The following is a 21,179-nucleotide window of genomic DNA, read 5'->3' as shown; positions in this document are numbered from 1 at the left end:
CAGTTGTCGAAGATCCTCCGTCGAGCCGTTCCAAATCCACGTACAAGTTACCACCAGAGTGATCTGTCACAGGGATGTTGTCTTCAAGAGGTTAACACATAACATACCCAGGCCAGGGTTAACTTCGAGTGGTCCCACAGGACATTCCTTAATCCACTCCTATGGATTATACGAAGTGACAGCCACACATTTGATGTGCCCTGGATCGATGATCAACCCACCCTTGTGGGTATAGCAGAGTTTCAAATCCCCAGCTTCGACAAGCTGGAGCTGCTACTCTTTTTCAGGTTCGCTCCTCTCTCTCTCTCTCTCTCCTGACTTCTGACCGTGACTGTCTGTGTCCTTGTTTTTAAAGGTAAACAAGCTGCGAGCCAGTCAGTGAACATCATAGTCCTGCCTCACTGAAGCTCTCTTTTAAAGTGACAGTCCACAGCAAACAAAACCTGCAGGTTCGTAACACTGTTCAAGAGGGGGCTGCACTGGGGGGGAGCGGCCTCCATTTTGCCGCAGAGAACAAGCGAAAATCTGAAAGACCCAACCACTAACCACAGCCAGCACTTACATGACCCACACTGCATCAGAATCTGTGGCCCCTGAAGACCCACCAATGGACAGCCCTGAGGAGAACATTATACTCAACTCAAGTGACACCATTCCCCCTAAGCTGTGTGGCCGTGCTGTAACTGCAATGCTCCCGTGCACAGCCTTTGCTGCTGCACAGCTGGAATTAATGTTTCAATAAAGTGCCACGCAGTTTCTAGGCGTGTGAAAAAGTCCTGCTCAGAGCAATGGTTGGTCCGCGCAGCTGTAAAAATAAAAATTAGAGTTAACGTTGCCTAGATTGGAGAGCTTTAGTTATAATCTAGAGACTGGATACCCTCGGTTCTCAGAAGCTGAGGGGTGAAATGATGGAAGTGTGTAAAGTTATGAGGGGCACATGTGCCTGTTTCTTGGTGTAGGGTGCATTCCTAAGGAGAGAGGAGGGTTTAAATTTGGACCTGAGGGGCAACATTGTCACACGACGAATAGTTGGTGTCTGAAATAAACGCCAGGAGCTGAAACAGTCATGACTTATGTCAGTGACAACCTGATTCTGAACAGTAACAATGCTTAAGGGGTGTTTGGACAGTTACTAGTCATAGTCATAGTCATACTTTATTGATCCCGGGGGAAATTGGTTTTCGTTACAGTTGCTCCATAAATAATTAAATAGTAATAAAACCATAAATAATTAAATAGTAATATGTAAATTATGCCAGTAAATTATGAATTAAGTCCAGGACCGGCCTATTGGCTCAGGGTGTCTGACCCTCCAAGGGAGGAGTTGTAAAGTTTGATGGCCACAGGCAGGAATGACTTCCTATGACGCTCTGTGTTGCATCTCGGTGGAATGAGTCTCTGGCTGAATGTACTCCTGTGCCCACCCAGTACATTATGTAGTGGATGGGAGACATTGTCCAAGATGGCATGCAACTTGGACAGCATCCTCTTTTCAGACACCACCGTCAGAGAGTCCAGTTCCATCCCCACAACATCACTGGCCTTACGAATGAGTTTGTTGATTCTGTTGGTTACTGCATTGAATAGTAGTCAAAGTTCCCTCTATTTTATTTTTACAGCTGTGCAGGTTAATTATTGCTCTGAGCAAGGCCATTTCTGTGGGTTATGTTCAATACATCCAAATATTGCACTTCTATTCTGTATTCTTCTGTAGTTTACCTCAACGCACCGGGGAAAGATCGGGATGCAAGACAAGCTTTTCATTGTACATGTGATAATAAATCAATTCCAAATTATCACTGAAGAGTAATGCAAAATAACTGTTTATTTTCGATGTTCCCCTGAGATCTCCCCGGACTCACATTGAGAAACACCACGTTTCCGAGAAACCCAGGGCGACACGCAACACAAAGGGGCGGTGCGACGGATAATGATTGACACCCATATAAAGGAATCAACATAGAGAACGTCGAGGCTGGCCCAGACGCTTGGCGCGGATTGGTCAGAAGTAGACCAATCAGACGGCGGCAGAGGGGCGGAGCGGGTTGAGGCCGCCGACGGAGCCGGTAACGGGAGGTGAGAGATGGCGTCGCCGCTGCTGCTGCTGAACTGGCGGCGGGGGTGCTCGGCGGATCGCTGACGCTCAGGCCAATACGGTAGGCACCATGAGCGGCCGCAGGAGCAGGCGGCCGAGTGTGAGCGGGCGGGAGGCGGTCGGTAACGGCCAGAGCGGAGCTCGGCGGGGCGGCGCAGGTAGGCGCTCCTGACGTCATTAGCGGCCCTCGGGCAACGGGGCACCTGGGCAAGGGGGCGGGAGGAGGGGAGAGGAACCGTGGGGGGAGGGAGAGGAGGAGGGGATAGGGGGGAGAGGGAGAGGAGGAGGGGATGGGGGGAGAGGAGGAGGGGATGGGGGAGAGGAGGAGGGGGAGAGGGAGTGGAGGAGGGGATAGGGGGAGAGGGAGAGGAGGAGGGGATAGGGGGGAGAGGGAGAGGAGGAGGGGATAGGGGGAGAGGGAGAGGAGGAGGGGATAGGGGGAGAGGGAGAGGAGGAGGGGATAGGGGGAGAGGGAGAGGAGGAGGGGATAGGGGGAGAGGGAGAGGAGGAGGGGATAGGGGGAGAGGGAGAGGAGGAGGGGATAGGGGGAGAGGGAGAGGAGGAGGGGATAGGGGGAGAGGGAGAGGAGGAGGGGATAGGGGGAGAGGGAGAGGAGGAGGGGATAGGGGGAGAGGGAGAGGAGGAGGGGATAGGGGGAGAGGGAGAGGAGGAGGGGATAGGGGGAGAGGGAGAGGAGGAGGGGATAGGGGGAGAGGGAGAGGAGGAGGGGATAGGGGGAGAGGGAGAGGAGGAGGGGATAGGGGGAGAGGGAGAGGAGGAGGGGATAGGGGGAGAGGGAGAGGAGGAGGGGATAGGGGGAGAGGGAGAGGAGGAGGGGATAGGGGGAGAGGGAGAGGAGGAGGGGATAGGGGGAGAGGGAGAGGAGGAGGGGATAGGGGGGAGAGGAGGAGGGGATAGGGGGGAGAGGAGGAGGGGATAGGGGGGAGAGGGAGAGGAGGAGGGGATAGGGGGGAGAGGGAGAGGAGGAGGGGATAGGGGGGAGAGGGAGAGGAGGAGGGGATAGGGGGGAGAGGGAGAGGAGGAGGGGATAGGGGGGAGAGGGAGAGGAGGAGGGGATAGGGGGGAGAGGGAGAGGAGGAGGGGATAGGGGGAGAGGGAGAGGAGGAGGGGATAGGGGGGAGAGGGAGAGGAGGAGGGGATAGGGGGGAGAGGGAGAGGAGGAGGGGATAGGGGGGAGAGGGAGAGGAGGAGGGGATAGGGGGGAGAGGGAGAGGAGGAGGGGATAGGGGGGAGAGGGAGAGGAGGAGGGGATAGGGGGGAGAGGGAGAGGAGGAGGGGATAGGGGGGAGAGGGAGAGGAGGAGGGGATAGGGGGGAGAGGGAGAGGAGGAGGGGATAGGGGGGAGAGGGAGAGGAGGAGGGGATAGGGGGGAGAGGGAGAGGAGGAGGGGATAGGGGGGAGAGGGAGAGGAGGGGATAGGGGGGAGAGGGAGAGGAGGGAATAGGGGGGATAGGGGAGAGGAGGAGGGGATAGGGGAGAGGAGGAGGGGATAGGGGAGAGGAGGAGGGGATAGGGGAGAGGAGGAGGGGATAGGGGAGAGGGAGGGGATAGGGGAGAGGGAGGGGATAGGGGGAGAGGGAGAGGAGGAGGGGATAGGGGGAGAGGAGAGAGGGAGAGGAGGAGGGGAGAGGAGGAGGAGGGTATAGGGGAGAGGGAGAGGAGGAGGGTATAGGGGAGAGGGAGAGGAGGAGGGGATGGGGAGAGGGAGAGGAGGAGGGGATGGGGGAGAGGGAGAGGAGGAGGGGATGGGGGAGAGGGAGAGGAGGAGGGGATGGGGGAGAGGGAGAGGAGAGGGAGAGGAGGGGGAGAGGGAGAGGGGGGAGAGGGGGAGAGGGAGGAGAGGGAGGGGAGGGAGGAGAGGGAGGGGAGGGGGGAGAGGGAGAGGAGGAGGGGAGGGAGGAGAGGGAGAGGAGGAGGGGATGGGGAGAGGAGGAGGGGATGAGGGAGAGGAGGAGGGAGAGGAGGAGGGGATGGGGGAGAGGGAGAGGAGGGGATGGGGGAGAGGGAGAGGAGGAGGGGATGGGGGAGAGGGAGAGGAGGAGGGGATGGGGGAGAGGGAGAGGAGGAGGGGATGGGGAGAGGGAGAGGAGGAGGGGATGGGGGAGAGGGAGAGGAGGAGGGGATGGGGGAGAGGGAGAGGAGGAGGGGATGGGGGAGAGGGAGAGGAGGAGGGGATGGGGGAGAGGAGGGGATGGGGAGAGGGAGAGGAGGAGGGGATGGGGAGAGGGAGAGGAGGAGGGGATGGGGGAGAGGGAGAGGAGGAGGGGATGGGGGAGAGGGAGAGGAGGAGGGGATGGGGAGAGGGAGAGGAGGAGGGGATGGGGAGAGGGAGAGGAGGAGGGGATGGGGAGAGGGAGAGGAGGAGGGGATGGGGAGAGGGAGAGGAGGAGGGGATGGGGAGAGGGAGAGGAGGAGGAGGGGATGGGGGAGAGGGAGAGGAGGAGGAGGGGATGGGGAGAGGGAGAGGAGGAGGAGGGGATGGGGGAGAGGGAGAGGAGGAGGAGGGGATGGGGGAGAGGGAGAGGAGGAGGAGGGGATGGGGGAGAGGGAGAGGAGGAGGAGGGGATGGGGAGAGGGAGAGGAGGAGGAGGGGATGGGGAGAGGGAGAGGAGGAGGAGGGGATGGGGGAGAGGGAGAGGAGGAGGAGGGGATGGGGGAGAGGGAGAGGAGGAGGAGGGGATGGGGGAGAGGGAGAGGAGGAGGAGCGGATGGGGGATAGGGGAGAGGAGGAGGAGCGGATGGGGGATAGGGGAGAGGAGGAGGGGATGGGGGATAGGGGAGAGGAGGAGGGGATGGGGGATAGGGGAGAGGAGGAGGGGATGGGGGATAGGGGAGAGGAGGAGGGGATGGGGGATAGGGGAGAGGAGGAGGGGATGGGGGATAGGGGAGAGGAGGAGGGGATGGGGATGGGGAGAGGAGGAGGGGATGGGGAGAGGAGGAGGGGATAGGGAGAGAGGAGGAGGGGATGGGGAGGGGAGAGGGAGAGGAGGGGATGGGGAGGGGAGAGGGAGAGGAGGGGATGGGGAGAGGGAGAGGAGGGGATGGGGGAGGGGAGAGGGAGAGGAGGGGATGGGGAGGGGAGAGGGAGAGGAGGGGATGGGGGAGGGGAGAGGGAGAGGAGGGGATGGGGGAGGGGAGAGGGAGAGGAGGAGGGGATAGGGGAGGGGGAGAGGGAGAGGAGGGGATGGGGAGGGGAGAGGAGGGGATGGGAGAGGGGAGAGGGAGAGGAGGAGGGGATGGGGGGAGAGGTGGGATGGGAGGGAGATGTTTGGTTGTCATTTATCCTCGCCTTTATCTGAATTAGAATCTCTGTACCATTCCTGACCCTGGTGGTCCAGTTCCTGCTGTAATCTTAAATAATCCTATTCACTCTCTACTCTATCATCAATTTCAATTGTTATTGTCAAATTGGGGTTGGTTTACAGAAAAATGTGTCTTTGCATCAATGATCAATACAGTCCCAAGGATGTGCTGGGGGCAGCCCGCAAGTGTCATCCATTTTTTTTCCCGTGCCAATGTAGCGTGCCCACAATTTACTAACCCTATGGTCTTTGAGAGTTGGGAGGAAACCAGATCACCCTCAGGAAACCCACGCAGTCCAAACTTGCAAGCCAGCAGAGTGAATTGAACCTGTATCACTGGCCCAGTAAACTGTTATGCTAGCTGCTACACTGCTGTCTTCTTTAGCCCATTGCCCCTATTGGGATAGCAGCTAGCCAAAGTCCTATATCCTGGGCCAGTCTTTCAAGTTGTCCCCAGGTGTAGTCCGTCTTCGAAGATCCTTCCTCTTCCTGGGATGAGGTCCTGGTGCTTTTTTGCGTTTCTGTAGCTCTGGGGTTTTACTGGATAAGGTTGTGATTGCTAGCCCTCGTGCCCAACCTTTCTTTCGTAGCCGGGCTTGGGACCATCCCTGGCAGAGTTGCCAGCCACATTGTAAATATAAGTGATGAACCCCAGAACACCCAGCACTGATCCCTGCCTAAAGGGTACCTCCACTCTGAAGAATAATCCTCCAGCACCATTATCTTTTGCATCACACCAAGGTTCAAAGTTCTTCTCCGTCAACCCTCACAAAAGTTTATAAAATCGAGGGATATGAATAAGGGATAGTCATAGTCTTTTAGCTAAGGATGGGGAGTCCAAAGTTTGAGGGCTCAGATACAAAGTAAGGGAGTTAACTTCTTTACTCAAAGGAGGGCAAGTACCTGGAATGAGCTACCAGAGGAAGTGCTTAAAGTGGCTCCAGCTGCAACTTATAAGAGGCATTTGGATAGGTAGACAGAGGAAGGTTGTGGGCTGAACATGGGCAACTGGGATTCCAGTAGGGAGGTGCTGTGGTTGGCATGAACCAGTTGGGCCGACTGCTTCAATGCTGCACTCTATGACTCTACAAGGTCACAAGGTCTCACACGTCACCACAGGTGTGCTTTTCTCAAATTCTCTCCCTCTGTTCTTCACCTGACAGAAGTTGAATCGAAGAAGAAGAAGAAGCTGCTGGCTATTCATCAGGCTCTGAATGATGACCCAGTGGACGTGAGGACTCTACGGCAGTGTGCAGTCAGTGAGGGTGGCCTGCTGACCGATGAGATCCGCAGGAAGGTCTGGCCAAAGCTGCTCAATGTGAATGTTTACGACCTCCCTCCAAAGCCAAGTAAGCTGGTGATTGGGACACTCACTGAGTTGTGTTTTTTTTCTCAGTCTAGCATTCCCTGTATTAATTTTAAACACTAGTCCCATCACTATGAGGATTGGTATGTGTTCCTTCACCTTGCCCTTCCTGAAGTCCACAATCAGCTCTTTTGTCTTGCTGACGTCGAGTGCCAGGTTGTTGCTGCGACACTAATCCACTCGTTGGAAGGGCAGTGTTTAGAGCAGGGGTTCCCAGCCTGGGTTTCACAGACCCCTTGGTTTATGGTTTTGGTCTGTGACATAAAAAGGTTGTGAACTGCTGGTTTAGAGGTATATGGGCCAAATGCAGGAAATCGGGACTAGCTGGGTGGGCACCATGGTTAGCATGCACTGGTTGGGCCAAAGGGCCTGTATTGCTTTATGACTCAACAAGTGGATAGGGAGTAAAGAAGACTCTTCATCCATTGAAGCATTGAGTTTAAAAGTTGGGAAGTTATATCTGAAATTTTAGTTAGGTCACATTTGGAGTATTGTGAGCTATTCTTTTTGCTTCATTGCAGGACGTATATGGAGTCTTTAAAGAGAGACTATTACCTATAAGGGGAAGTTGGACAAATTTGAGTTTTTATTTTATTTTGAGACACAGCAAGTTAACAGACATTGGAGGCTAAGGGGAGACCTGATAGTGGTTTACAAAATTGAGAGGCATAGATTGAACAGACAGTTTATCTTTTTCCTAGGGTAGAAATGTCAAATACTAGATGGCATAGATTTAAGGCAAGGTGGATATTTTGTAGGACAAGATTTTTTTTTTTTACTGAGGGAGCTGAACAAACTGCCGGGGAGGGGTGGAGGCAGACATGATGGTGGTATTCCAGAGGCATTTGGACGGGAACATGAACATGGAGGGATGTGTATCATGTGCAGGGAATAGGTTTAGTTTAATTTGCCATCCTGGTTGGCACAGACCTTGTGGGCCAAAGGGCCTGTTCCTGCACTCCACTCTTCTGTGAGAGGATAGAGGAAAGTTCCAGTGCGATTTCCAACGTTTGATGAAGAATCAAAACCAGGCTTATTTGCGGTGTTGTGCACTTTGTTGTTTTATGACAGCAGTACAGTGCAAAAGAGGAATAGTGAGCTAGTGTTCATGGGTTCACTGTCATTTCAGGAATCTGACAGGGGAAGAAGCTGTCCCTAAAACATTGACTGTGCGTATTCAGAATCCTGTACCTCCTCCTCGATTGTAGCAATGAGAGGAGGCCGTGTCCTGGGTGATAAGGGTCCCTAATGATGGAGGCCGCCTTCCTGAGGCACCACCTCTTGAGGATGTCCTCAGTGGTGGGGAGGCTGGTGTCCATGATGGAGCTGGCTGAGAACACAACGCTCTGCAACTTTGTCAAATCCCATGCATTGGAGTTTCATACCAGGGAGGTGGTGATGCAACCAGTCAGAGTGCTCCCCTCAGTGCATCTGCAGGAATTTGCTTGACACAGAAAATCTCCTCAAACTCCAAATGAAATATAGCTACGGGCGCACCTTCTTCATGATTGTATTAATGTGTTGGGTGCAGGATAAATTCTCTGAGATGTTGATGTCCAGGAACTTGAAGCTGTTTACTCTTTCCACTGCTGACCCCTTCGTGAAATTGGGGTGTGTTCTGTGACCTCCTCTTCCTGAAGTCCCTTGGATTTACTGACATTGATTGCAAGGTTGTTGGTGTGAAACCACTCAACCAGGTGACCTATCAACTCCTTGTCACCATCTGAAATTTTACCAACAACAGTGGTTTCGTCGACAAGTTTATAGATGGCATTTGAGCTGTGCCTAATCACACAGTGCTGAGGGGAGAGCGAGTAGAGCAGTGGACAAATTCATGGCCGATACTGTATGATGTGGATGATATCTGTATGGTGGGAAGTTGGGAAAGAGGATGGTGCAGCGAGTCCTGGATACCATTGTGCAGTGTGTTGAGGAAAGTAAGTGTATGGGTGTAGCATGCAGTTTTGGAGGCCATAAAAAAAACCTCCAAGGGGACTACAACCTTGTTGTGGTTTGGAGGCTTGCGTAACTCAGTGACCCGGGGAGCTACGTTGGCAGGAGTCAGGGCTTTATACTTTGGCTCTTGGTAGGGGCACCCATGCCAAGCAGGTCAAAGGGTAGAGGCCAGACTAAGAGTGGTGCACCGGTCTTCCAGGTTTGGGGGTTCAGCTCAGAGCTAACAGCCCTAACGGGTAATTGTTACATAAATAGCAATGAAGAATCCTTCAATGTCTGTGTGGCCAAGGACAGACAGAGATAGAGGACCTTCATTGCTACCCTAAACGCCAGCGGTGTAGTGGGCAGTGGGTAAGTCATAACAAGGATTTGAGTATGGGATAAGGATGTGGTGTGAATGAAAGGGTTAATATGTGAGGATCGTTTGATGGCTCTCTGCCTGTACTCGTGTGATTTTAGAAGAATGACAGAGGATCTCATTAAAACACATTGAATATTGAAAGGCCTGGAAGAGTGGACGTGGAGAGGATATTTCCTATAGTGGGGGAGTGTAGGATCGGAGATGAGGAAAATTATCTTTAGCAAGAGTGGCTGTGTCGAGAATCATGAGAGTGTCTAGGACCAGCGGGCACAACCTCAAGATACAAGGATGTTCCTTTCGAACAGACATTAGGAGGAATAATTATTTTAGCCAGAAGGTGGTGAATCTGCAGAATTCATTGCCACAGATGGCTGTGGAGGCCTAGTCATTGGGTATATTTAAACTGGAAGTTGATAGGTTCTTGATTGGTCAGGGCGTTAAAGGTTATGGGGAGAAGGTGGGAGAATGGGGTTGAGAGGGATAATAAATTAGCCATGATTGAATGATGGAGCAGACTCGATGGGCTGAGTGGCCTAATTCAGCTTCTATGTCTTTATGGTCTTATATCTAGCTGCATTTGTGCAGGGCTTTGGTGATGCCTTTCACTGTATGTTTTGGTATATGTGATAAATAAGTCTGAAACATAATTGGAGTAACTCTTTCAGAAACCAACAAGTTTCTGATAGGAGTGGACAGGTTATATATAGAAAAGATGTCCCTGATATTGGAGAGACAAGAACTAGGAGTCTGCCTAAGCTCAGGGGAATGCCACATAGCACTGAGATGAGTGACTTCTCTCAGTGGTGAATCTGTGCAATCCTCTGCCACCAAAAACATATTAACGTTAATCACTAAACGTATTCGCAAAGGAGTTAGATACTGTTCTGAGGCTCAAAAACTAAGGCGAGAAAGAAGGGGAAATTTGGACGTTTGGCTTTGGTCACGTGGAAATTGGAAGGGGCTTGGATGACCTACTCTTGCGCTTTCTTTCTGCGGTTCTATAGGATGGAAGTTGGAAATGGGAGGAAATTCAGTTGTTGCAAAAGACCATGAGATATAGGAGCAGAATTAGGCTATTTAGCTCTTCGAGTATGACCTTCCATTTCATCATGGCTGATCTCTTCTCTGTAATCTTTGATTTTAACCAAGAACCTATCAACCTCCACTTTAAATATACTCAAAAGCTTTGTCTCCACAGCTGCCTGTGGCAATGAATTCCACGGATTCACCACCCTCTGGCTAAAGAAGGTTCATAGTTAATTTCGATTACAATTCCATTTACTTTCCCATAGCCTTCTCCAAGAAAAGTCAATTGGAAAATGGAAAGAAATTCCAGACGCTGGGAATCTGAAATAAAAACAGAAGATGCTGGTCCTGCATCATCTGTGGAAAGAGAAACAAAAAGTGAATATTTCAGGTCCAGGATCCTTCATCCGAACTTGTGTGCTCTCCATATTAAAACTTCCAACTCCTGACACGGGCAAATTTTTAAAAGCAAAAAAAAAGGATGAACAATTTCACAGCTTTGAGGTCCCGGAGCCTTCCAGAGCCTTTGTTCTTTGTAAGAATTTTTTTACATCCTTCCCATGAGCATATGAGTTACCTCACACATTTCAAAGAGTACTGGGCAGGTTTAATTTGTCTGTGATTAGGCTAGAGTTAAACCGGGGTTACCAGTGTATGCTGCTGCGACCGGCTGACCTACTGACAAAAAGGGCGCTGCGGTCGCATGGTGATCAGAGCATTGCTATTACGGCTTGGGGCATCGTATTCAATTCACTTTGGTGTTCAGTTCTGGAGTCCTCTGAGAGGTTTGTGCGTTCTTCCTGTCTGTGTGTATGTGTGTTTGTATGTGTTTCCTTCCACATTCCAAAGACATGCAGGTTAGTAGGTTAATTGGTCATGGTAAATTGTCCTGTGATTAGTGTAGGTTTAAATCGGTGGGTAGCAGGGTGGCGTGACTTATTGAACTGGAAGGGTCTGTTCCGTGCTGTATCTCTAAATAAGTAAACCGGTGGATCAGGCACCATTCTGAAGGCTGGTGGATGGTTGATGTGTTTGGTCAAGATTCTGCGTCAGGGCCTCCATGATGGCAGTTTTGACTTGGTGACAAATACTGTATTCTGTTCTATTGTATTTCTTTGTTCTGTTGTGAATGCCTGAAAGAAAATGATTCACAATAAATTTACTTTGAACTTTAAAGTATTGGGTGGGGGATGGAATTTGTAGAGTCCTAGAGCATGGAAACAGAAAGTAGGAAAGAGAGGTAAAAGTGTTGTGAGACAGGAGAATGGTTGGTGGGAACAGAGAGAAGTCTCTGGCCAAATTGGGAAAGGTTCCGGCATGTTGGAAGAGTGCAGGGAGCTGTAAATACTCCTGTAGAATTGGGTTCAGGATCAAGTTCATGTTCATTGTTACCTGACTTTACATATACTGTATACAGCTAAACAAAACAATGTTCCTCTGTACCACAGAGCATCCATAAAACATATCCCACACAGCACATAGACAGAATCTTACCATAAATAAGTTAATAAAATAAATTTGAAATGCTTTTAATGTGCAGCACAGGTAAACTGTACTGTAAACTGCTCACTGTCCTAATGATGAGACCTCAGTAGTGACAGGGTATCCATTAGTCTCCCAGTCTGGCAGTCCTAATCCTGATGCTCCTGAACCTCCTTCCTGACAGTAGTGGGTCAGAGAGATTGTGGGATGGGTGTTAGGGATCCTCAACAATGCTTTGGGCCCTTCATCTGCAGTGCCCAGGTTTAATATCACTGGCATATGTTGTTAAATTTAATTTCATTTTTCTTAAGGCAAGGACATACGAGAAGGTCACAAAGACTACAGCCAGGTTGTCATGGATGTACAGCGGTCTCTTCGCAGGTTTCCAAACGGTGAGTATGTGAAGATTAACCCTGCACTACTTAAGTCAAGTCAAATTTATTGTCAATTAACTATATACATGATAGTAGTAGTAGTAGTAGGCAGCCATCGATCACAGGGGATCGTGGGTTTGCACCTCTGGTGGACTGGTTCCTTTCCAGGGCGCAAGCCTGGGTGGGAAGATTTGAAGAACCAGCTGTTGCCCATGCAGCGGGTTCCCCCTCTCCACGTCACTGATGTAGTCCAAGGGAAGGGCAGGTGCTGATACAGCTTGGCACCAGTGTCATCGCAGAGGTTGCTGGAGTGAAGTTGTAAACAACATCAAACTGCCTTCGGGACCCTGGCTCCAGATTTCTTCCTTGGGGTTTACTCCCAAAGCCTTCTCCATGAGTGGGTATGGCCGTATGGCAGTGGGGGTTTAAAATCAGAACTCCCTTCTCCAGTGTATAACCGTATAATGTATGTAGAAATGAGACAAAGTTTTCTGAACCTGGGTGTGAAGCACAGTAGTACTCATAACACTCAATATTTTATGAAGGGAAGGATAAAATCTGCAAATGAACCACACATACGTAACAAAGTAAAGTGCATTAATGTTAAATATTGTAAGGTATGGAACAGATTAACCAGTGACACTGTGTACATGACGTTCAGAAGCCTAATGGCCTGAGGAAAGAAACTGTTTCCTATCCTGACGGTTCTTGCTTTTATGCATTGTAGTCTCCTGCCTGATGGTAGAAAGTCAAAGAGGATGATGGATGGATGGGATCCTTAACAATACTAAAGGCCTTGTGTATTCCGCACTGCTGATAAATGTCCCTGATGGATGGTAAATTCTTGATAAAGATAACCGCTGTTGTGTCATCCACAAACTTGGTGACATGGTTTGAGCTGGATCCTGCAATGCACGAGCACACGGCCTTGGGGAGCGCCAGCACTCAGTGTAATGGGACTAGGGACGTTGTTGCCCACACAGACAGACTGTGTCTAGGTCACCTGATAGGTGCTGCTGAATTCCCGCTGTTCTCTGTTGCACTCACAGGGACGGTTCTCGATGATTCAGGAATCCCATTACCAGGAGTGAGTAATTCATCCCTCAGAGTATAATGAGCCACTGTAGCTGAGTCTGAGGTTGGCCATGAATACCAGAGTCTCACTAGTCCAACGAGGAATTCAGGGCAGACGTGTGGACGTGTAAGATCAGAAGGCACAGCCTCAGTTTTGAGGGACATCCCTTTAGAACAGGGATGAGGATTAATTTCTTCAGCCATAGGTTGGTGAATCTGTGGAATTTATTGCTGCAGTTGGCCAAGTCATTGGTTACATAGGTTCTTAATTAATAAAGGTGTCAAAGGTTACGGGGAAAAGGAAGGAGAATGGGGTTGAGAGGGGATATCAAATGGCAGACCAGACTCAATAGGCTGAATGGCCTGATTTTTCTCCTACATCTTATGGTCTTGAAAGCCTTCTTACTTGGAGGTTTGGGATGTGGAATTGGCCACATGGGAAGTTAGGGAGTTATTCAGAAGGTTGAAAAGCAGGAGCTGGAGGTTACTTCCTGTACCACGTGCTAGTCAGAATTAAAAATAGGACGATAAGGCAGATGAATGCTTAGCTAAAGCTAAGCAGTGGGTAGGGCTTTAGGATCATTGGAATTGGTGCTTGGACATTTGGACTAGAAGATGGGTTATAGTTTGAGATGCAAGAGTTTGCAGATGCTGATGTCTAGAGCAATAAAGGATGTCTTGGAGGAAATTGGTGTGTTGAGCAGCATCTGTGGGTAGACAGGAATTGCCAGCACTTTGGGTGGAAACCCTGTATTGGGACTGAGAGGGAGAAGGTGGGGTAAGAAGGGGGACTGGTAGGTGATAGATGGAATAGGATTGGGGAGTGGTTTGGGGGATCCAGGTGGAGGAGGGAGAGTGTTGAGAAAAGCTGGTAGATGATGGGTGAAACGAGACTGGGGGAGTGGTGTGGGATGTGATGGGCAGGTGGAGGAGGGGGAAGTGTTGAGACAGGCTGGTAGGTGATAGGTGGAACTAGATTGGGGAGTGGTGTGAGGGATACAGGTGGAGGAGGGAGAGTGTTGAGACAGGCTAGTAGGTGATAGGTGATTGTCTTTGGACATTTTCCTTGTGATTGCAAGACCCTGTTGGACATTGGCAGTGTGGAAAACTGTAAGGCCAATTCACTGGTGTATTGGTGAGACTGGTGGCAGGGGAGCTGTGTGGCCTCGGTTGTGCTATAGGGGCCAGGCCTCATTTGTGCCTTGGGCTTGCTTGTTGTGGCCGTGAGGAAGGAGTTGCTGGAACTGGTTGTGTGTCACTGGGTTGGAGGCTTGCACTTCCTGTTGGCGCTGCTCTCCTGTGTTTGCTCAGTGGCAGACCAGCTGGATTGAATTTACCTGCAGCTGCACTGAGGCAAGGAACTGTTGTGGGCTATTCTTATAGAAGCAAGGCTCCAGGACAACATTCATGCACCATCAATTAACAGGCCATGACACTCAGGGACTAGGGCTATATTATTATTATTTAATGTATTTTTTGTAACTTATGTTTTTCTGCTATCATAATTACATGTGCTGTGTGTGACTACACTTTTGTTTGGCTGTATTCATGTGTATGGTTGAATGACAATTCTGTCTGGATCCATGGATGTGAAGGGTGCAGAGTCTCCTCCGCCATTCAATCATGGCTGATCCATTCCCCCCCCCCCCCCCGGCCTTCTCAGCCCTACTCCCCGGCCTTCTCCCTGTAACCTTTGATGCCATGTCCAATAAGATCCTATCAATCTCTGCCTTCAATCCACCCAATGACCTGGCCTCACAGCTGCCTGTGATAAATTCTACAAATTCACCAACCTCTGGCTAAAGAAATTTCTCCGCATCTCTGCTTTGTAAGAGCGCCCCTCTATCCTGAGCCTGTGCCCTCTTGTCCGTGACTCCACCAACCAGGGGAAACATCCTTTCCACATCTACTCTGTCTAGGCCTTTCAACATTTGAAAGGTTTCAATGAGATCGCCCCTCATCCTTCTAAATTCCAGCGAGTACAGACCTAGAGCCATCAAACGTTCCTCATATGATAACCTTTTCATTCCTGGAATCATCCTTGTGAACCTCCTCTGAACCATCTCCAATGCCAGCACATCTTTTCTTAAATGAGGAGCCCAAAGCTGTTTACACTAGTCAAGGTGAGGCCTCACCAGTGCCTTATAAAGCCTCAGCATCACATCCTAGCTTTTGTATTCTAGACCTCCTGAAATGAATGCTGACATTGCATTTGCCTTCCTCACCACTGACTCTACCTGCAAGTTAACCTTTAGGGTGTTCTGCACAAGGACTCTCAAGTCCCATTGGATTTTCTCCCCATTTAGAAAATAGTCTGCACATTTATCTCTACTACCAGATTGCATGACCATACATTTTCCAACATTGTATTTCACTTACCACTTTCTTGCCCATTCTCCTAATCTAAGTTGTCACGTACCCTGTGACGGGTTAAAGATCCAGCAGAAATAGAAAACACTTTGGAGTTCAGTATTGCTATTAACTAATGATATTTATTAGTAACTACACAATACAGTAATATAAATGCAGATAAGTCAAACAGGTTAGAAATGATTTTATATGGCAATATATGAAAACCAAGCTTTTTCAAGTCTAGGGGTAAATAGATAGTCTTACGATGATGTTTAGTTCAGTTCGTGGTATTGAGTCGAGTAGTGATGAAGAGAGAGAGATGTTTGGTTCTTCAAGTGAGCTGACGTCGTCGATCTTCCCGTTGTCCTCCGAAATCCCTTGGAAGTCACTGACCGTGACCACAACAAAGGGGACTGTTCTTCTGTGGTGGAATTATCAACCCAGGCGAGGGTTGAACACACAAATAACTCTCCACCGGTCACACCTTTTTCACACTGTGAGAGCCACTGATTGATCCTCGAAAGCCCACCTTTTCTGTGGATACAACAAAGCTCATTCAGTGTCCAAAACCATGTGTCTGTAGGTCTAACAGCTGACCTTCTATTTATCTCACCGTGCTGAACACCAGCTGTCCATCAAGCAGCTCCTCCCTTCTCTCTCTGTAAGAACTTGGAAGCTACCAGTGTCCTTGTAGAAAGTATAAACAAACTGTGAGCAGTCTTCACCTCTCTTTCTCTCTCTCTTTTTAACAAGGTGTCTGGTGTTGAACCTCCCCCACTCTCCCCCCCTCCCCAAAAGCACAGTTCATAGGGGTAATTCAGGACCTCGTCACAAAGTCGTTCTGTAGCCTACCTGCCCCTCCACCAATTTTTGTATCATCTACAAACGTAGCAGCAAAACCATTTATTCCATCATCAAAATCATTGATATACAGCACAAAAAGAAACGGTCCCAACACAGAATGCTGTGGAACACCACTAGTCTCTGGCAGTCTCTGAAAAGGATCCTTTTATTTCCACTTGCTGCCAAGCTCTAATCATGCTAGTAACTTTCCTGTAATACTATGGCTCTTAACTTGGTAAGCAGCCTCATGTGTGGCATCGTGTCAAAAGTCCAAATATGCAACATTCACTGCATCCTTTTATCTATCCTACTGATAATCTCCTTGAAGAATTCCAGCATGATCGTCAGGCAAGATCTTCCCTTAAGGAAATCATGCTGACTTTGTCTTATCTTGTCCTGTGTCACCAAGTACTCCATAACCTCATCCTTAACAATTGACTCCAACATCTTCCCAACCACCGAGGTCTGGCTAACTGGTCTATAATTTCCTTTCTGCTGCCTTCCTCTTGTCTTAAAGAGTAGAGTGACATTTTCAGTTTTCCAGTCCTGTGGCACCATGCCAGAGTCCAGTGATTTTTTTTGAAAGATCATTACAAATGTCTCCACAATCTCTACTGCTACGTCTTTCAGAACCTTAGGGTGCAGTTCATCTGGTCTGGGTGACTTACATACCCTTAGGTCTTTCAGCTTTTTGAGCACCCTTTCTCAATAGTAACTAAACCTGCTTCTCTTCCCTCACACCCTTCAACATCTGGTACACTGCTAGTGTCTTCCACAGTGAAGACTGATGCAAAATACTTAATTAGTTCACCTGCCATCTCGATTGTTAACAACCCTGTTGTTATTTCTCTGGTCTCATTTTCTAGTGGTCCTACACCCACTCTCATCTCTCTGTTATTTTTTACATACTTGAAAAAGCTTTTACTATCCACTTCAATATTGTTTGCTAGCTTGCTTTTGTATTTCATCTTTTCCATCCTAATGATTCTTTTAGTTGGTCTCTAAGTTTTTAAAAGCTTCCCAATCCTCTGTCTTCTTGCTAATTTTGCTTTTTTTGTGTGCCCTCTTTTGTTTTTACATTAGCTTTGACTTCCCTTGTCAGCCACGGTTGTACTATTTGCCATTTGACTATTTTTGGAATGCATCTATTTTTCCCAGAAACTCATGTCATTGCTGCTCTGCTGTCATCCCTGCCAACATCTCCTTCCAATTTACTTTGACCAACTCCTCTCTCATACCATTGTAATTTCCTTTACACCTCTGAAATACTGCCACATCAGACTTGACTCTCCCTTTATCAAACTTCAAGTTGAACTCATATATTGTGATCATTGTCTGCTAAGGGTTCTTTTACCTTAAGCTCCCTAAACACCTTCTGGTTCATTACATAAACACCCAATTGGTACCAACATCTTCTGTATTTGAATTGATGCAATAGCATTTGATAATTTATAGTGGGACCAAACAGCAAATAATGTTTTTTCCTTTCATATATTCTGGCACTTCTGTTTAGGACCTCATTGAAGCAGGGTGTTTATGTGAATGTGGTGTGTGTCTGTATGTCCTCTACTGCATTTTCATTTGTTAACTACTTGTTACCTTGTTACTCTCAGGGATGCGGGCTGATCAACGAGCAGTCCTACAAGAACAGCTGATTAATGTCATCCTGTATGTGTTGCAAAGGAACAAACAGCTTCACTATTACCAGGGCTACCACGATATCGTCGTGACCTTCCTTCTGGTGGTTGGGGAGAGGATGGCCATCGCACTCATGGAGATCCTGTCTTCTCATCATCTCAGGTGAACAGACATCCCTGTAGCTGCCACATGCATTTGCCATCACTGGTCTCGGGCTCTGGACACTTGCTGATAGAACATAGAATGTGCCTAGCTGTGTGATCGCTCTGTCCTCAGAATATGGAAAGTAGAATAGTACAGCATTGTACTGGCCCTTCGGCTGAATCGCTACATACAACATAGACCAGTACAGCTCAGGAACAGTCCTTTCAGCCCAAATGTTAAATATACATAGACCAGTACAGTACAGGGAACTTTGGGCCCAGTCACTACATACAACATAGACCAGTACAGTACAGGGATAGAACTTTGGGCCCAATCGCTACATACAGCATAGACCAGTACAGTACAGGGATAGAACTTTGGGCCCAATCGCTACATACAGCATAGACCAGTACAGTACAGGGATAGAACTTTGGGCCCAATCGCTACATACAACATAGACCAGTACAGTACAGGGATAGAACTTTGGGCCCAATCGCTACATACAACATAGACCAGTACAGTACAGGGATAGAACTTTGGGCCCAATCGCTACATACAACATAGACCAGTACAGTACAGGGATAGAACTTTGGGCCCAATCGCTACATACAGCATAGACCAGTACAGTACAGGAACAGGCCTTTTGCCAGAAATGTTATTTACACATAGACCTGTACAGGAACAGACCTTTCGGCCCAAATGTTATATACAACATAGACCAGTACAGTAATAATGCCTTATTAAAATCTATGTAGACAACATCCACAACTTTTCCTTCATCATTCCCCCTCATTACCTCGTCAAAAAACTCAGTCAAGTTTGAAAGATACGACTTACTCCACGCAAAGCTCTGCTGGTTATTCCAAATGCTCTTAAATCCTATCCCTAAGGATGGTCCCAGTAACTTCCCTACCACTGACATGAGATTCTGCAGCCTATAGTTTCCAAGATTATCCTTGGCTCCCTTCTTGAATAATAGAACAAATATTCAAGTAGAAATACAAATACAAATACACATCTCCATGTTGGGTTTTACCTTTTAACCTACTCCAAGATCAATGTAATCCTTCCCTCCTACATAAAGTTCCATTTTTCTATCATTTATGTGCCTATCATGTCCCTAATGTATCTGCTACTTTGAGTACCTCTGGCAGTGCATTACACAGACACACACCATTCTACGTTTTTTAAAAAAAATACTACCTCTGACATCACTGCATTACTTTCCTCCAAACACCTTAAAATGATGCCTCCTCGTATTAGCCAGTTATCTAAGAAAAGATGTGTTGGCACAAGAGAGGATGCAGAGGAGGTTCATGAGAATAATTCTGGGAATGAAAGGAGGAACATTTGATGTCTCTGAGTCTGTACTTGCTGGAGTTTAGAAAATTGATAGAGTAGATATGGAGAGCATGTTTCCTATAGTGGGGGAGTTTAGGACCAGTGAGCACAGCCTCAGAATTGGGGGATGATCATTTAGAACTGAGATGAGGCCATTCGACCCATTGAGTCTGCTCTGCCATTCCATCATGGCTAATTTATTATCCCTCTCAATCCACTCTTTGCCTTCTGCCCATAACTTTTGACACCCTGACTAATCAAGAACCTATCAACCTCTGCTTTACATATACCTAATGACTTGGCCTCTACAACCGTCTATGGCAATGAATTCCACAGATTTACTGCCCAGTGGTTAAACATTTTTTTTCTTCTTCCTGTTCTAAGTGGACTTCCCTCAATTCTGAGGCTGTGCCCTCTGATCCTCAACTCCCCCACTATAGGGAATATCATCCAGACCTTTCAATATTGGATAGGTTTCAATGAGAACACCCCTCAATCTTCTAAACTCCCAATGAGTACAGGCCCAGAGCAATTAAATGCTCCTCATATGATAACTCTTTATTCCTGGGATTGTTCTTGTGAACCTCCTGGACTCTTTCCAATGCTAGTACATCTTTTCTTAGGGTCCAAAGCTGCTCACAATACTCCACACGTGGTCTGACCAATGCCTTATAAAGCCTCAGCATTACATTCTTGCTCTTGTATTTAGTCCTCTCTTAATGAATGCTAATACTGAGTCAACCTGCAAGTTAACCTTTAGGGAATCCTACACAAGGACTCCCAAGTCCCTCTGCACCTCTGATTTAGGAATTTTCTCCTCGTTTTAAAAAATAGTCTACACCTTTATTCTTGCTGCCAAAGTGCATGATCATGCACTTACCTATGTTATATTCCATCTGCCTCTTCTTTGCCCATTCCCCCCAATCTTTCTGCAGACTTGTGACTCCCAAGAGTTGTGGCACTCGGATGCTTTGTTTGACTTGGTTAGGAGTGGAATAGATACGAAACAGGATTGGTCCTAGACTGACCTCTGCCATTCTAGTCTGATTCCCATTCAGTAATGTAGCTGGATAAGATTCAGGTGGACTCCTGGTGGCTGAAAGTTGAGGCTGGAGGCTTGGAGTAAAAGTATCTGTGATGTACTGGAATAAACAGACACACGAACCCACACTCTGATAACTACTTCACTCTGAGTGTGGGTTTCCTGTGGAGGTGGTAGATGAAGGTTTGAATGCAACATTTAAGAGAAATTTGTGTAGATACTTGGATGGGAGGTGTATTGAGGGCTATGGTCCTGGAGCTGGTTGATGGGAATAGGCAGAAAACCAGCCCAGTGTAGTCTAAATGGGATGAAGAGTCTATGAAAAAAGTTTCACTATCCGTCAGGGTTGTCTGTTGTATCTGGTCCTCCTGGTGAGGTCTCCTCTAAATCAATGAGACCTGACGTAGATTGTGTGACCACTTCATTGAGTACCTTCGCTCTACTTACCACAAAAGGTGGGCTTTGCTGGTGGCCACTCATTGTAATTCTACTTCTCACTCCCAATCCAGCATCTCTGTCCATGGCCTCCTCTACTGCCACGATAAGGCCATTGTCAGGTTGGAGGAGCCTCCTCTTCCATCTGGCTAGCCTCACCCTTGCAGCATGAACATCAATTTCTCTAACTTCTGTAATTTCTCCCACCACTCCCTTTTCTTTCCATTCTCCATTCTGGTTCCTCTTACCCCTTCTTTTCTCCTCACCTGTCTGACACCTCCCTCTGGTGCTCTTCCTCCTTCCCTTTTTTCCATGATCCACTCTCCT

The 21,179-nt window shown here is 48.3% G+C and overlaps 1 protein-coding gene across 1 annotated transcript in view; it reads left to right on the top strand.

Annotated features, from left to right (window-relative positions):
• The first annotated feature begins 2,046 nt into the window (after window positions 1–2,046).
• zgc:63863 (uncharacterized protein LOC393372 homolog) overlaps window positions 2,047–21,179 on the top strand; it is a 42,568-nt gene continuing 23,435 nt past the window's right edge. Inside the window, exons 1-4 of the mRNA XM_063044665.1 lie at window positions 2,047–2,253; window positions 6,582–6,767; window positions 11,921–12,001; window positions 17,866–18,052. Of these exons, the coding sequence (XP_062900735.1) occupies window positions 2,166–2,253; window positions 6,582–6,767; window positions 11,921–12,001; window positions 17,866–18,052 (542 nt within the window). The 5' untranslated portion in view covers window positions 2,047–2,165. The remainder of the gene's footprint in view (window positions 2,254–6,581; window positions 6,768–11,920; window positions 12,002–17,865; window positions 18,053–21,179) is intronic.

The sequence above is a fragment of the Mobula hypostoma genome, chromosome 3 (assembly GCF_963921235.1).
Source record: "Mobula hypostoma chromosome 3, sMobHyp1.1, whole genome shotgun sequence".
Classification (NCBI taxonomy): domain Eukaryota; kingdom Metazoa; phylum Chordata; class Chondrichthyes; order Myliobatiformes; family Myliobatidae; genus Mobula; species Mobula hypostoma.
This window is presented reverse-complemented; position numbering and strand designations above follow the sequence as displayed.